General features: G+C 40.5%; 2 protein-coding genes across 8 annotated transcripts in view; both read right to left on the bottom strand.

Moving 5' to 3' along the window:
- The window catches only part of LOC143036851 (uncharacterized), a 38,424-nt gene extending 21,050 nt beyond the window's left edge, over nucleotides 1-17,374 (bottom strand). For 3 of the 7 annotated variants that reach the window (XM_076204701.1, XM_076204707.1, XM_076204704.1), the window contains exon 1: nucleotides 17,241-17,374. The gene's annotated coding sequence lies outside the window, so the exon portion shown is untranslated. Of the gene's footprint in view, nucleotides 1-17,038 lie in introns of all 7 variants that reach the window. The other 4 variants (XM_076204702.1, XM_076204705.1, XM_076204703.1 and 1 more) reach the window with 3 other exon arrangements.
- On the bottom strand, nucleotides 398-11,271 carry LOC143036850 (uncharacterized). Its single transcript, XM_076204700.1, has 3 exons — nucleotides 9,469-11,271; nucleotides 7,487-7,653; nucleotides 398-2,970 (listed from the first exon to the last, which is right to left on the bottom strand). The coding sequence occupies exons 1-3, from the start codon at nucleotides 9,574-9,576 to the stop codon at nucleotides 2,229-2,231; spliced, it is 1,017 nt and encodes a 338-aa protein (XP_076060815.1). The 5' UTR covers nucleotides 9,577-11,271; the 3' UTR covers nucleotides 398-2,228.
- Nucleotides 17,375-17,781: the final 407 nt, after the last annotated feature.

Genomic DNA, 17,781 nt, shown 5'->3' with positions numbered 1-17,781 from the left:
ACGGTGTCCGTTGATGTGAATAATCCGTTGATTTGGAGTGGTTTTTTGGGTGGCATAGTGATTGCACAGCACTAATCAGCACCAAAAACACAGCGAAAACACCGCTAATTAACGTCCATTAATGAGAGGTTATATATGTAACCCAAATAAACTTCCTCCAGCCTCTTAACTTCAACCCACAACAATCATCATCGCCCACCCTATACCTGATCACCCACTTTTGTCAAAATCGCTTCTTTCTCATGGACCCTCCTACAAACTTCCACCCTATCCTTGGTTTCAGCTACAAGTCCAACGTCATCCACAAAATTGACACCTCTCACTTCCCTGTACCTTCACACAAGATCTACTAAACATTACACTTGCAAGTGTTAACAGTTCTTATACTCTTTTCTTTCATGTTGCTGTAATACTAAAAATTGCTAAATATTTTCTAATCCACATTTTAATGGGACTACTTGGGATTACAAAATAAGACAACAAATTACTTGGCTGTAATTTTATTTCACATTGCCATTTGCTATGACAATATGGCCTGACATCAGTGCCATATGTGTTGTACTTTAGTCTTTTGGAAGAACAACCTTCACTTCAACAAACTCCACAGCAAAATGTTCAAGTGATATATACATTAAAATCACCTAGATTCACCAAATACTGGAAGTATGTTGGAACAGTACAGTAGGCTGCCCAAGAATAGTTGTGGGAGTGACTAGGAAAGTTGATGGGGGGCAGGCTGAATACATGTGTGAATGGTGATCTACCTGAAATGAGGAATTAACCTGATACAATGATGCCTACATAGGTGCCATGAAGCATGAGTGGGTATATGAGAATGTTGGCGTCTGCATCTAGATTATATTTATTTAGTAGTTGGGTAAGAGAGGAGTCTTGGATCAATGAAAGGTGGGTAACTTGATGGCCACCTCCCTTGTATGGGGGATGATGCCTTTTGGTGTATGTGCAAGCATGTTCATGATCAGGTCAATAATTAAAGATTCTACATTAATTTAAAATTTTGTTCCTGTTGTTAAGTAATCATATTGAAAAATTTCTTGGAAAACCATTGGCATAGTCTTAACATTTAGCACTAGCACTGGAGTGTCATAGTGATGGCTTATGCGACTTCTTCATACTGGGCAAGAAGTTTCCAAGCTTTTCAATTTTAATCACACCCTGACGGCTACGATCTCTCATCATGTAAGGCATTATGACGACACCTATGCAATTCTAGCAACTGATTAATAATAATAATAAAGATGATGAATACATAACTTATAGTATGTGTGTGTGGGGGGGGGGGGCAGCAGTATCTGATGACACTATATGATTCAGCATGACCAACTTCAACTCTCCCGAGGCAAATTTTCTAAGATAATACATTCGATTTGAACAAGAGTTTAGGTAGCAATTACCAATGGGTGATTCATGCCGAGTTGTTGCAACCCAAATAGTCTGGTATTGAGCAGCCCAAATGGCAAGGAAACCACCATGACTATGCCATGATTCACATATTACAGCTGTAAGTACTTGAAGCCAACGAGAAAAATTGGCCTTCCACTGCAAAACTCTAGGCAAATGTTTTGGATAAGGAGGTTGATAGACATCTATGTACTAACACTAAGCTGCTTCCCTTAGTGTTCGTGGGTTCTAAGGTCGAGCACAATGCACAAAATTTCCCACAGGCACACAGACATCTGATTCAGTTGTCACGAACTCCCCATCATGGAGGTTCAGAACAGTGCCTCCTTATGGAGAACTTTTTGGAGCTAGAAACTTAATGTAGTATGCTGTTACTACCACCTTGGTCTATGCAGCCTTGAACCTGATATCTTACAAAAGTAGCAATGCCGAACCACTTTGCCACCCACCACACTTCAATGCTTGTGGAATGTCTAATAGAAGTAAATGATCACTTGCAACTGGAGGGATGACGGCCTGAAGGATGTTCTCATCAACTCCATAAATTTTCATAAAGAAGGCTCGTCATCTAATGAAGTAATAGGAGGTAAACCAATGACTATCAGGTCCTGCTGTAAAAATCTTTACCCCATGGCACTGTTACAGTGCTGAGATGGATGTTAATTTGGTTTTGTGTATTACGTGGCCTCCTTGATGGGAGGTGGACAGTTGATATGTGACAGACACACAATTATCCAGCCTCATTTCATGTGGTACCATGACTCACTTCAACATTACATCCACTGCAAAGGAATTCCACATCCCCACTAAGATTTATAAATTACATCTTGCACAGATGGCTTTAAATTTTTGCATTTGATTTTTTGTCTCTTCCTTCTCTTATAGCTTTTACCAAAATTTTCATCCATCCTCTCTGGATTACAATTACCATTAACAAAGTCTTTGTTCTCTAGCAATTCACCTGCTGCTGACCCTTGATCATGAACATCATCACCTGGGCTATCTTTCGTATCTCGTATGTCTGCCGATTCCCAATCGCTGTCAGTTTCCCAACTGGAAAGTAGTTCACTCAACAGCTGAAGTCTTGGATGAAATAGGCTAATGTCTGAAGTCGTCATGACAAAAGCAAGTCTCTTCGTCACCTCCTGTGCTTCTTTATACCTTCGGTTGGCTGTAACCGTGCATCTCAACTTTGTTCTTTCGGTCTCTTTCTCTTTGTCAATATGGCTTACAGCCAAACTGACAATATCACAGTTCAATTGTCTAGCCTTTAATTTTGACTTCAGGTTACTTATGTCCTTGGGTGTCAGTTCCTTGTCATACTTCAATTTCACATAATCCTTCAACTCTTTTGTACAAGGATTTAGTGTTTGTATTACATCCTGCAGAGAATCTCTCTCTTTTGAACTTAGTCGCCTGTTTGCAGCATAGAAGGATGCCGAGGTATGGTCCAAGGAATGGTTGTGTTGTAAGTTGGCTTGTGTTACGACCAGAGAACCACACGAATATGACAGCCGAATAAGGACTTCACATCCACATGGCAGATACCTGAAAGATAAAAATAAAAGGATGAATAGTCAATTAACAAGGCACAATACCTGCTTTTATCACAATTCATAACATTAGACCAAATGTCCTATGCATGGACAATGGAGTTAGGCAACCAAGGTTACTAGTTACATGATTCAACAGAACAGATTTGTTCCCGTCAAACTAACTTCAGATAAATAATTTGGATCACCCTTAACAGTTACCGCCCACTTTTATATTTAATATCTACATCCTCTACTTCACAATGCACTTTCTTTAACTTTTCCAACTTCATAAAGCATCAGCATTTACTTTGTAATAATTGTAATCACACTGCTGTAACCATGCCATTGATATATAACAGGAATAACTACCTATAACGAGGATTTCTTCCCCCTTATATGGAAGATGGGGGAGAGATGGAGGGAAGAGTGAGGAGAGGGAGGGGGAAGAGAGTGAGGAGAGGGAGGGGGAAGAGTGAGGAGAGGGAGGGGGAAGAGTGAGGAGAGGGAGGGGGAAGAGAGTGAGGAGAGGGAGGAGGAAGAGTGAGGAGAGGGAGGGGGAGGGGGAGAGAGAGTGAGGAGAGGGAGGGGGAAGAGAGTGAGGAGAGGGAGGGGGAAGAGAGTGAGGAGAGGGAGGGGGAAGAGAGTGAGGAGAGGGAGGGGGAAGAGAGTGAGGAGAGGGAGGGGGAAGAGAGTGAGGAGAGGGAGGGGGAAGAGAGTGAGGAGAGGGAGGGGGAAGAGAGTGAGGAGAGGGAGGGGGAAGAGAGTGAGGAGAGGGAGGGGGAAGAGAGTGAGGAGAGGGAGGGGGAAGAGAGTGAGGAGAGGGAGGGGGAAGAGAGTGAGGAGAGGGAGGGGGAAGAGAGTGAGGAGAGGGAGGGGGAAGAGAGTGAGGAGAGGGAGGGGGAAGAGAGTGAGGAGAGGGTGGGGGAAGAGAGTGAGGAGAGGGTGGGGGAAGAGAGTGAGGAGAGGGTGGGGGAAGAGTGTGAGGAGAGGGTGGGGGGAGAGGGTGGGGGAAGAGAGTGAGGAGAGGGTGGGGGAAGAGAGTGAGGGGGAGGGAGAGGGGGAAGAGTGAGGAGGGGGAAGAGGAGGGGGAGGGAGAGGGGGAAGAGTGAGGAGGGGGAAAAGTGAGGAGGGGGAAAAGTGAGGAGGGGGAAGAGTGAGGAGGGGGAAGAGTGAGGAGGGGGAAGAGTGAGGAGGGGGAAGAGTGAGGAGGGGGAGGGGGAAAAGAGTGAGGAGAGGAAGGGGGAAGAGCGAGGAGAAGTGAGGGGAAGAGAGTGAGGAGGAGGGGGAAGAGTGAGGAGAGGGAAGGGTGGGGAGGGAGTGGGGAGAGAAAGGTGAGGGAGAGGGGAGAGAGTGGGGGAAGAGGAGGGATAGTGAGCGAGATGCGAGTGAAAGGGAAGAGAGCAGGGGGAGAGAGTGAGAGGGGAGTGAGAATGAGAGGGTACAGTGAATGAGAGGTGTGTGTGAGAGGGTACAGTGAATGAGAGGAGTGAATGAGAGGTGTGTGTGAGAGGGTACAGTGAACGAGAGGAGTGAATGAGAGGTGTGTGTGAGAGGGTACAGTGAACGAGAGGGGAGTGAGTGAGGGGGTACAGTGAACGAGAGGGGAGTGAGTGAGGGGGTACAGTGAGTGAGGGGGTACAGTGAACGAGAGGGGAGTGAGTGAGGGGGTACAGTGAACGAGAGGGGAGTGAGTGAGGGGGTACAGTGAACGAGAGTGAGTGAGGGGGTACAGTGAACGAGAGTGAGTGAGGGGGTACAGTGAACGAGAGTGAGTGAGGGGGTACAGTGAACGAGAGTGAGTGAGGGGGTACAGTGAACAAGAGGGAGTGAGGGGGTACAGTGAACGAGAGTGAGTGAGGGGGTACAGTGAACGAGAGTGAGTGAGGGGGTACAGTGAACGAGAGTGAGTGAGGGGGTACAGTGAACGAGAGTGAGTGAGGGGGGTACAGTGAACGAGAGTGAGTGAGGGGGTACAGTGAACGAGAGTGAGTGAGGGGGTACAGTGAACGAGAGTGAGTGAGGGGGTACAGTGAACGAGAGTGAGTGAGGGGGTACAGTGAACGAGAGTGAGTGAGGGGGTACAGTGAACGAGAGTGAGTGAGGGGGTACAGTGAACGAGAGGGGAGTGAGTGAGGGGGTACAGTGAACGAGAGGGGAGTGAGTGAGGGGGTACAGTGAACGAGAGGGGAGTGAGTGAGGGGGTACAGTGAACGAGAGGGGAGTGAGTGAGGGGGTACAGTGAACGTGAGGGGGTACAGTGAACGAGAGGGGAGTGAGTGAGGGGGTACAGTGAACGAGAGGGGAGTGAGTGAGGGGGTACAGTGAACGTGAGGGGAGTGAGTGAGGGGGTACAGTGAACGTGAGGGGAGTGAGTGAGGGGGTACAGTGAACGTGAGGGGAGTGAGTGAGGGGGTACAGTGAACGTGAGGGGAGTGAGTGAGAGGGTACAGTGATCGAGAGGGGGGAGTGTGTGAAGGGGGAGAGTGTGTGAAGGGGGAGAGTGAGTGAGTGAGAGGGTACAGTGATCGAGAGGGGGGAGTGTGTGAAGGGGGAGAGTGAGTGGAGAGCCAAACAACTATTACTGTACTTTTGGTCCTTTGCTATTCTTTGTAATGAAAATATAGATGAATAAAGTATTCAGAGCATGATCTGTAGGGAGGAGGCTCAAAATTTACAGAGAAAGTGTTAGAATAATGATCAATACATTTACCAACAGCACATTCTAAAAGTGATTGCAATAAACAAAAATGTGACCACGTACACCAGTGGCCGTCCCACACGAAAGACTACTTACTAAATTAGCTTTGCATGGAATAAGTGGTAGCCTATTAGGTTGGACTAGTAATTGGTTGAAAGGTCGAAAACAGAGTTGTTTTAAATGGAAAAACTTCTGGATGGAAAAGTGTTGCAAGTGGAGTTCCTCAGGGTTCCGTTCTCGGGCCACTTCTATTCATAGTATATATAAATGATATAGACCATGGACTAAAATCTACTGTTTCCAAATTTGCTGATGATACAAAACTGTGCGGAGTGGCAAATGATCACTCAAACCAATTAGATATTCAAGAAGATTTAGATCAATTACAGCAATGGTCTGAAAAGTGGCTAATGAAATTTAACACAAGTAAATGCAAGGTAATGCACATAGGTAAAAATAACAGTAAGTACGATTACAAGTTATTTGGAAATTCGTTAACAAAAGTGGATAGTGAAAAATATCTCGGCGTAATTATCAGTAACGACCTCAAATCATCCAAGCAGTGTATTTCAGCCTCTGAGAAAGCAAATAAGATTCTAGGATTGATTGCGCGATCTTTTGATTTCAAAAGTCCATCACTCATTAACAAGCTATATAAATCGTTAGTTCGTCCACATTTGGAATATGCTGTTTCCGTATGGTCACCGAATCTCATTAAAGACATTGACAGACTGGAAAAAGTACAACGGCGAGCCACAAAACCGATTCCAAATATCAAAAATAAATCATACGAAAATCGACTTAAGCACATGAATCTGTTTTCCCTAAAAAAGCGTAGACTCAGAGGTGACTTGATACAAGTCTAAGATTTTAAAGGGAATTGACATCAAAAGTGACCAAATTTTCACATTGAATGAGAATCAGACAAGAAACAATGGTCTCAAACTCTCCGGAAATAGATTCAATTTGGAAGTAGGTAGAAACAACTTTCCCAACCGTGTAGTTAATGAATGGAATAAACTTCCTGCACAGGTAGTGCAATGTAGTTCAGTTCGAAACTTTAAGAATCATTTAGATGTAAGTAAGATGCTGTAATGATTATAATTTATGTTATATTATTTGTTTTTGTTTTGTTATAATTTTGTCTGTCTGATTTTCATTTATTATTAGTTATATGTCAATTTATTATCATTTACTATTTACCTGTTTGTTTGTTATTCAACTATACCTATGCATTTATGTATTTTATTTGTTATTTACATTATTATAGTTTTAATTTATTAATGTTTTTTTTTTTTTTGCATCAGACCTAGATATGGATCAAAAGGTCTCCTGTCGGCATGCTCCGCCTTTGTAATCCTTTGTAGACAGTACATCTTGTTGCTAATAACCAATATCTTAATCCTCAAAACCAATATTACAGGTAAGAGTTGGGATAGTTGAAGGGAAAGTTTTTTTTAACTTGTCTCAAATCAATAGAAAATGCTGTATAGCTCTGGTCCATAAAGTAAATGTGAACACTCAAAAAAACATTAACAAGGGATTACCAAAGCTATACTACATGATTGAAATACATTCCCATTACCTAACTTAATAATCCAGTTTTATATTAGCCTACTGTTGATAATGAACCTAGACAGATCATTTCTTGAAAATTGGCCATTGCCTCAAATTCCTGCCAACTGTGCCAATAGATACCTTGTATGTTTTGGGGCAACACTGGCACAAAAATCTTCATCACCCCTAGTACTGGGGTATAACCACTGCAGATATGACTTGTACTATTAGAGATGAGCAACAGCATTTTTTTATGTCAAAGGAAAATACTGACCTTTGCTTTGGTCTAACTCCTTGGCCCCTGCATTTTGGCTGCCCATAGTGAACACAGCAGTAGGTTATGGACCCATACTTTATTGCATCTGGGATTGGAGTTTTTCTTCTCTTATTCTCCTGGGCCACTAAAGAAGATGACTTGGTCCTGAAGACACTCCCAGTTTCCTTGAGAGCACATTTCAATTCTAGTGTTAGTGTTGACTTATCATAGACAATATATAAACTATATATTACATTGAGCATTTGTTGAATGTTGTTGGTAACGTGTACTAGTAGGATAACAGGAACTGGGTGAACAATAAATACTTAAGATGTTGTATAGATCAAGCTTTAGTTATGACAGGTATGTAAAGAGTATTCAGAAAAAGGAGAGGTTATCTATCAAACCATCAATACATTGCCCTCTCTTGTAGGAAACCCATAACTCCATGACAGGATTGGAAATGGCAACATTGACATCTACGAGAGGTTAAAACTGGAGGACAATTCAATCCTTCCAACAATGACAATGCCAACTGGATGCAAGCCAGTTATAACATGCTGTGGATGTGCTCAATTTTCCCACTCCTTCCTAGTGTCAATAGTCCTTTAGTTTGTAATGTACGAGTGTACCTCGAGCCGACTTTGTAAAAGAACTTCATGGAGTTACAAACTAGGCCTGTTGACAGCAGTTAAAAGTTTTACAGTTGTTGGACATGCATGAGGTTCAGGAATAGAGCAAAATATGGGCCTGGATTAGATTTAAGAACATAAGAATGAAGGAGACTGCAAGAGACCATGAGGCCTACACTAGGCAGCTCCATTTGTGTGACATGGCCACCATTGTTCAAGTGCATATTGATGAGGCACTGTGAAACGAGAGAAAATACAATGTGGGCAAAAACAAGTGACTAGACACAAAAATGTATGATGGTGGCTGGTTGAATACTAGTGTGAATACAAATTTAGATGAAAAAAGTAAATATGCAGGTAGAATGATGTTAAATGAAATTGGGTTTGGGCATGAATGCAATGGTCGCACAAGATTGACTACCCACAACACTATTTGAAACTACGGGCATATGGAAAGCTAGGATAAAGCAATGGTGACAGCTTTACAAGAAAAATATCAATGGATGGATGTGTGGAGGCTGGCTTTATGTACTTGAAAAATTCCATCAAGCAGGTTAGTGTATGGGAGAGTATGAATGGATGAAACGGCAAAGACGAATGTTCTCATCTCCAATTTTTGAAAAGGCGAGGATCACCATATGATGAAGCAAGAAAGGATAAACAAACACCAGCACTGGAAGAACTGTGCCTTACTCCATTGCCTCTGAACCAGGCAGACTGAGGAACCCTCATACAGGGAGCAAAGATGGGGAGATGGGAAGGGTGGAAGAGTTCTGTGTATGATATGAGCACATGTTTTAACTCTCATGGTGGAATGAGCCTTTCCTATAGACATACATGGTCAGTTCTTGTGAAGTTTGTGCTATGATATTCAGATCACAAGAAATAACCAAATGCATGGTGGTACTTGGAGACTTCAATACCAATGGAAAAAATGTAATATAAATCATATCAGGATCTTTGGAGAAGGTGAAGATATGATGGCAAGATACAGGTGAATTTTGAACAAACTGAACAAGGAACCTGTCCGTTGTAAAACGACCTGTGGGTTCTACATCTGTATTGGTGAGGCGTGTAGCAAATTTGCTGGTCTCTTCAAGAACAAGTATTCGAATATTCTGGTTGACACATTGTTAAGCATACTTTTGACTCTTAGTGGTGCATGTGCATTAAATGTGCTCATTTGTCCCAGAGATAACATGCTAGCAAAAGCTTCACCATTAAGTGTTATTTAACATGTGTGTAAAAATGTCACCTAAACATCAAACAAGGACCCAAGTTCTATTATTATTATTATCTAAAGTATCTAAAAGATTTGAGCTTATTGCAAATTGACTATACACTGCCAAAATAAAAAGATAACCTTACCTTCTGGAATGCCTTGAACTGCACTTCAAATTCTTCAAAGCTGCTGAACTTCTTACTGCCAATATACTTCTGATATGCTTCGCTGGTATCAGCCTCAGCATCCGCCATCTTGCGTCGATAGAAGTCGTTGTTAGAAGTTCAATTTGTAATCAACTGAGTCAGTGATTGTAAACATGTTGACACTAGACTGTAGTTGAGTGAGACTGGTCAAGCAGGAACTTAAAACATGTCCGAAATGCAAACTAGTATTTGCCATCCAGTGTTGACAGACGAAATTTTAACCAGGTACGCCACGAGGTTTTATGCTCTCCCGATTTGCTATGCAATAATGTAAAAAATAGCTTCTTCTACAGATCCCAAATAGTGATAAATTGAGATCCATATAATGGGAGCTCAGTTCACTGAGTCAGTCTTCCAAAAGTAATATGCCAATAAGAATTCAGTATTCTCTCCTACACATATGGCAAGGTGTATCCAACAAGTTGAAATACACTAAATTGCTATACAGATGCATGTCAGCAACATTCACAACACTCGTCCCAATCTTATCTTGACCAATTACCCCTTCAGCTTTAGAGCTGTATTTGGTGCAAAAATTGAGTATTACTGCACACTTACACATGTAATATGCTTCCATGTCCCCTCAGTGTCTGCAGCTATTGGATCAACATACCATTGGCCCATGGTAATCGATTTTTAACATAGGGGACACGGGACCCCATTTCCATATTATCCTCCGACATGATTAGGTTAAAAATTCCTTAATTCAGCCAACCCATTCTCTGTGGATCCTACAGCAGTGAAAGTAAATTAACACCTAAACAACTGCACCAAAACCTTTTACACCTACAGTATAATATCTCCCCAACATGGATGCACACTTAACAGAGGGAAGGGGGGTTACCATATCACTGCATAATATTCAAGGCATGTTCAATTACCATTTCCCTTCCCATGATGATCAACTGCAGTAAGCATTGCTCAAGAATTCTAATACTCACAGTATGTGTACAAGTGTTGTGCTGATGCTGCAGATACTAGTGTTATCAACATAATACAGCCATTCTAGCTTATCAGTGACTTTTTATTATGGGCAAATTCAACATAACTTAGCAACCATTCACAAATGGTACCAGCTAGTAACAAATGTTACAAAAACCTTAGTTATTAGGAATTTGTCAAGTTTCATCTCGCCTGCCCATGGAAATTTTTTGCATCTATATTAAAACTTCAACAGCTTTTCTTGTAACATTTCTTGCAGAAATTGATATTCACCTCTTCAATACGTCAAAATCTCATGCGCTGCATCAGTTGCCAAGATACAATGATTGATGTATCACAATACTTGTGTTATGGTCACTGCTATATTATTTATTCTCTCTCACCGAGTAATAATAAACAGAAAACATGATCAAGCCAGTTCTCAGAATTCGCGGGTGACTGCTACAAAAATGTAAAGGCACCAACACCAGCATCCTCGAACACCCACTTGGCCTCATGGTGCCTATGTAGGCATCACTGTATTGAAGAGGTTAAATGATGGCACGCTTCAAGCCTAAGTTACCCATGAAACGGTAGATTGATGCATAACACCTAACGAACTGTGGCGATATGGTGTTCCTGTGCCTCTGCCTTGTTTCCTGGACATTACTACACTTACTAGATGTCCAATCATCAACTGCATCACGAAGAGGAAAACAAGGAAAAGATTAAAGAATTGAGCCAAAAGTGAAATGAAAGTTGTGCTAGGAGGGCAAGGTGTGAGAGGCTTGGGGGAGGGATGCCAATGTCTTGCATGTCACCACCACACCTGACAAAGCGCTTTCTTTCAAATGAAGAGAAGATGAGGGAAATTCAGGAGGAGAAAGAGGAAATAGCTGGGGAAGGAGAAACATACGGGGCTGGGTTCGCGCCTGTGTAGGATCAAGCACCTTTTGGTAAACTTTGTCATTGAGTAGAGGAAAGGGGCTCATTGCGGGTAAAAATAAACTACTCTGCAATGATTTGACAGTGATGACACCCCAGCAGTGAGGTTTTATACCGGTAAAAGTGCAAAATCTTCAATTATGAAAAGGACTGCTTGGCGAGTAACAAACATTTTAATGTACAGTAGAAGCCCGATTTAAACTAATTCAGCCAAGGTCCAGTCCGCTAAATTGAATTTTCCGTTAAATCGAGCGAGTGAGCGTTGGTGTAACAGTGTTGCCAGAGCGGATTATAAAAATGAGACGTACCTAAAAATTCCCTAGTGTACACACACACACACAGTATATATATTATTGTAAGTGAATTATAGGCAGCACAATCGTGAATTGCAAACAAACAGCAACATGTGTTTGTGTGTGTGTGTATGTGTCGTGTAACAATGATATGAGCCGTGTGAATTTCGCGGAATATTAGTCATAGTTTCGTGTTTGGTTCGATGTACATAATTCTACCGATTAATAGGACTGGGCAGTTTGTTTTTGGATAGTGAGCATTATTATTGTGTTGTTGCAGAAAACGTAGTTCGTTGTTATAGAAGTGTTTTTCGTGGTGATTACTCTCGCGTACTGATTTTGAATTTTCCCATCAACTTACCGTTTCATTATTTTGTTTTCCTATTATACCGTCTATTTCTACTACAATTATACTTTACACATATACTGAATTATATATATATATGCAAAGTAGACCACTTGGAAAAAGAAACTAATGGAGTAGAGCGCTTTCGTATTACATCTTCAGTGCAACAAGAATTGTTGCACTTCAGATGTAATATACGAAAGCGCTCTGCTTCGTTAGTTTCTTTTTCCAAGTGGTCTACTATGCATAAGGGAACACACGTACCCGTGTTCTTATTAGCATATATATATATATACCTCCAAAGTACTAAATCATCAATTTTTCCTCGACTCCACCACCACAATCTGGTAACATTGGACTGAGACACGTATGTGGCCAGTTGACAGAAAATGCTCAACTTAGCTTACCGTTCCCGCTAAATTGAGCTATTTCCGTAGACGCGCGCCTGGCCACCTAGCAGACCATTTCCGCAAGTTGAACATTTTCATTATTGCTATTTGCAGTTCACTAATTCGAGCTTCCACTAAATTGAGATTCGTTAAATCGGGCTTCAACTGTAATATATATAGTAGATATGTATATGAAAATATTTATTGTAACTTGTTCAATATACATTATATAATAATGTGTGAATTCAAAAATCACACAAATAACATGTACAATGGTCAATGCTGAAAACTTTTAACGCTCATATCAAAACCATAAATATCTGCAATTAAAAATGCCAAAATTATTTTATAAATTGTAGCAGCCCGATAATGCTTCTGGTAGTGTATAATAGGTATATCTTTATTTCCACACCTGTTTTTTTATATCAATCTTGAAAAACTGTGCTGGGCTCCAAGTGGAAAAAATCACGAAAAAAGGGGTGACGTAACTGCCTCCTACGGTTATTAGGAGGCAGTTAGAACCGTAGAAGTACGATTTGATATCTTCCTTGGCCGACCAGAGCGATGCTTTGGAGTAGGAATGATGTCACTTCCTTCGTCTCAAAATTTCTTGGTCCACCTTTGCACTTGACGCACTCCAATTCCCACACGAGTAGCAATATCTTTACACTTATAACCCTCCTTATAGAGGGTTATGATTGTAACAACTGTCTCTCTTTCCAGCTCTTTACCACTTCCAATTATGGAGATATCAAGGCACAAAAACAGACCACCGCAAAAAAAAAGACTACTCTCCGTGAGAGATGTTTAGAAACTGACTCCATGTGACATCGAGTGCGCCTAAACAGAGTTGCCAAATAGTGTGTATTGTCTCGGCTAAATATGGGTACAAATGCTAGCATTGAAAAATAGCAAAAAGTTTGGGTGGAAAGTTGTATTTTTCGCATGTTTTGAGTTTAGAGGAAAGTTGGGGCGCCTATAATTTTGCGCCCAAACTTTTCGCGGCCACTGTATATTTTAGACAAAACCTGAAATTTTCACTTGACTAAACTTTTTATATGAATTTTTTGTGTTCAGTCCCCCCTTAAGTATTTAAAAAGTTTGAGAAAATTCTAACAAATTTTCCTAACAATACTGCCACATACAATAAGTGTCATCCAATTTCTAAAGCAACAGACAAGCTTTTCTCATCTACAATGTAACAATCATTATCCATGACCATGTGGACGACTACAGTGGGTGTGCACATCCAATATGCAGCCACAAATTTTATCTCCACCCACATATCTACCAGACCTTCATTTGAGAAAAATTGGTGAAACTGACAAGGGAAGTTGATCTAGAATAGGAAGATAAGGCATAATGGACCTCTGGAAACCACCAATTTCCTTGGAAAGAGAAAAAAATATATATATATATATATATATAATCCTGTGTATAAAAATCTATTACTAAGGGATTTATAAACTGAAGGGCATTTCAAGTCAGGAAATTATGGTAACACCCACCCTAATTTACCTACACAAGATCTTCAAAATTTGACCTAACGCGAGAAACTACCACACCGATGGTAATTCAGTTCTAGCATGGCATGCTACTCTCAACCATTTGTACTTGACCAAAACAGGATTTTTGAGAGAATGGATTCCACTAATTATTTGTTACAACACCCCAGCTTGCATCTAATGAAATCCTAAATAAGAAGACCCTAACTTTGCCTATGATCGAGTACAGTGTAGTATATGTTGGCTGGGCTCTTTCAACTGCACCAAAGTTGATAACATTGATGGGCCACTAACACTGCTTTAAAATATTACTTCCCTTCAATCCCCTTTAACCACTTCAGCATGACGAACACCCTAGCCAGTCAGAACGTCCCACTGTCAAAACGTCCCACTTGGCCTTCGGTCAAAACGCCCCACTTGGGTGCACCAAAACGCCCCACTACCACTGGATCAAACTACGAATAACGTCCCACATAAAAACGTGTTATTAGTGTAATAGATTGCATATAGTTTAATTGCTTCAACTATTTTCTTTAAAATGTGTGATTTTCATGTAATTTGCGGTCACTACTTAGCGACAACTAGCAAGAACTAATTGCACGCCAGTCAGAACGTCCCACAACTAACAGGAACTAGTTAACGCTAGCGTCAACTGCATTAATTAAACCGACAACTAATATTTTTGGGCATAAAATGTATCTTGCAATGTACTCAGATGTATTCGAACCAAATTTGATGCGATATACAGGACCTAAATTTAATTTATTTACTAGTTATGACGTTATGACGGTGGGACGTTGTGACGGTGGGACGTTATGACGGTGGGACGTTATGACTGGTAAGCACGACACCTACATAGGCATCATGAGGCATAAGTGGGTATGCAAGGATGCCGGCATCGGCATTTTAATTATATATTTTTGTAGTTGTACAAGGGTTACTCCAGATTCTGAACTAGTTTGATGTTTACTGTTCTCATTATTGTTCAGCGAAAAGAGTACAAGTAATAAAGCAGCGACTTTATATCTTATAGTGCAAGTAGTATGATGCAAATTACATATGGCAGCTGATGCTGTGCACTAGAATTTGAGTTGTACTAGTGGTTAAATAAACCAATACTGTAGATGATAATCAAGTCTATATATAGCTTTACCAAACAAAATTCCAACCTTTGTTACATAAGGCAGGATGAAGACATTTGCCCCCCAAACACCAGAAGGAGCTTGGGTATTTTTTTGAGTGCACACCTATTCAGTACAGCATTAGAAAATTAAATGTATTTTGTAAATTATAATACATCAGTGTAATAAATATTTTTCTTGGTGGAAAACAATCTTAAAATGCTGCTAAAACATACAGAAAGCATTACAATTTACAAAATTATTTTTCTATCGCTATACCACAAAAGTGTGCACTTCTAAAAATTTACCGGAGCTTGCTCATTTACAAGTTGTTAGTGATGGAGCAGTACTATGTTCCCTTTCTGGATTGTTAGCACACCTGCAAACTGCCAGGATTTGGTTGCATCGTGTTGGACCTGAAGACTCGACAATGGTCACAATACCATTTCTTCAGTAGATACATATACCACCTTAACAGATACAACCTGAATGTGCACTTTACGTACAAAACAACTATTATTTAAAATTTTCATGTCTTAGCCATATAAATACTCCACACAGCCACCCATGACTTCTAACGCATTTTCTGACATATTTACAACCACAACTGAAGAATTCACCAATCTTAATACCCTGACAAAAAATAAATTACGATAAAAATAAAAAATGCATGCTTGTACAGTTATTGGTACTTATGAAAAAATTACCAAAGTATAGCATAAAATAGTCTGTGCCTCCCCCCCCAACCCTACATCATCGCTACTTCTCTGTGGTTCTTAATCATTTTCTGTGGCCATACCCCTCGACATCAGAAAATGTTCTTATACCCCCATCCAATACAATTCAAACATGAAATGGATTAGTGACAAACCATGCTTTACCTTCAATACAAGTATATATTTATAATACCACCGCACTGACTATCATGTCTTGTACCACCAGGTTTAAGGTTTCATAAAACTTGGGGGTACAGGTACCCCAAGTTAGCCACTGTTCTATCCCAATGGATTCCTTGGTGGTTATAACCAATTTCATATACAATTTCAATACAATAGCATTTTAATTATATTGAGCAATTATTGTTTCTTCATTGCACACATGTATAAATACACTAGTGCCACATTTACTAAACAGTGCTCAAACAATCTAGAAAAAATCCTAATTAAGATGCCAATACACTGGACTTCTTTGCATCCCGGTGTCACCGGGTAGTGTTCTTGGTAACCTTTTGATGTGCACTAGCCGCTCACCAAGTAGAACTTGTGTAAAACAGTGGTCAATTCATCGCCACTAAAACGTGTGCTAATACGTTTTAAGTATTTTTAATTGTTTTATTATTCTAAATACGTCGTCATACGAAACCCATGATACTTCCTTAACCTTGAACCCATCCCACACCGCCGTAGAGTTCATTTCCGCGCCTTTACAAATTGAAAATCACGGATTTAGGCAACACAAAGCTACATGAATACTTGACCAGAACAGTTCTCTCCTGAATTAATTAATAGGACTGCTAAGGATTTATTACCCCAAAACCATAACTCCCATACTTGATCATGAAAATCTTATGTGCTAACATCCGCCCCGCCTCTGTCCGCCCGCCATCCTACCCACGCACCTGGAAGTGGACCTAAAAAATGCGGCAAGACCTCACACTTTTAGTTCTTAAAATACAAACTTTCACAGATCTCCCCTAAGTAACTTAAACCAACATTTTTTGTACATTATGCTCTCACTGTAAGTCTTCCCATTAAATTGAAGCTTTTCTGACCAACCGCGAATAAAACGACGCGCCAATTTGTAGCATGCGCCGCGTGGATGACGCAGTACCTCAAGCCGGGTTATCGATTATCACACACTTAAATAAATCACAGAAATTAATGCAATGTTATACCTCAAAGCTTGAACTTAGACTACACTGGCCACGAATAAAATATCCGCACAATAAAAATAAGAACTAAAAATGTTCTTCCATGCGGTTATACTACACCTTTGTCTTTCTGCACCTACGCAAGACACCTCAAACACCACGGCTTGGGCGGGAGAGCGAGCTTCAACACAGAACACTGATAGTTTGGTATTATGGTTACTTTTATACACACTAATCGTGTCTCGAGAAGTGACACTCGCACTAAGATACAACTGTGCACTGTCCTATGAGAAACACATTAATACTATCAACTATTTCTAACCTTACTTCCTAGGCGTGAGCTCCTTTCGTCTTTCAAAATGGAGTCCGTGCTTCCCTCAAGTCGAGTAGGATGACTACGGGGTCTTCATGAGATTTTCACGGGTATAAATAAATTACCTAATGCCCTTCAAAAATTTATTAGCGCAAAATAAAATTAATTATATAAAATATCATAATCTATTTTAATGTGCCCAGCCTATGTACATATACTGTTATATCATAACAAAGACCCGAGGCTACTTGAAACGCTCTAGCACCGGTCTTTTTTTTTTGTTTCCTACCAGCGGGATATTTAAACCTGAATCCACAAAATTGCATCACATTCTCATCCTTCTGTATATTCTAGAAAATCACAAATGTATTAAGAAAATCGAAATATTTATACATCTATCTAATTTTATAAAGATATCTTAAAATAATTCATAGAATATAAATGCCATTTAGTTATACCCTACTGACATACGTCTGTGAAACGCGTTTATAAACAAAACAACCGACATGTGCTCAGGAAGATAAAGTACAGTAATGCACGCTTGGTTCCA

The sequence above is a fragment of the Oratosquilla oratoria genome, chromosome 21 (genome assembly GCF_046742065.1).
Source record: "Oratosquilla oratoria isolate Oo_2021 chromosome 21, ASM4674206v1, whole genome shotgun sequence".
In the NCBI taxonomy this organism is placed as follows: Eukaryota; Metazoa; Arthropoda; class Malacostraca; order Stomatopoda; family Squillidae; genus Oratosquilla; species Oratosquilla oratoria.
The sequence above is the reverse complement of the archived record's forward strand: the minus strand, read 5'-3'. Positions and strand labels throughout refer to the sequence as shown.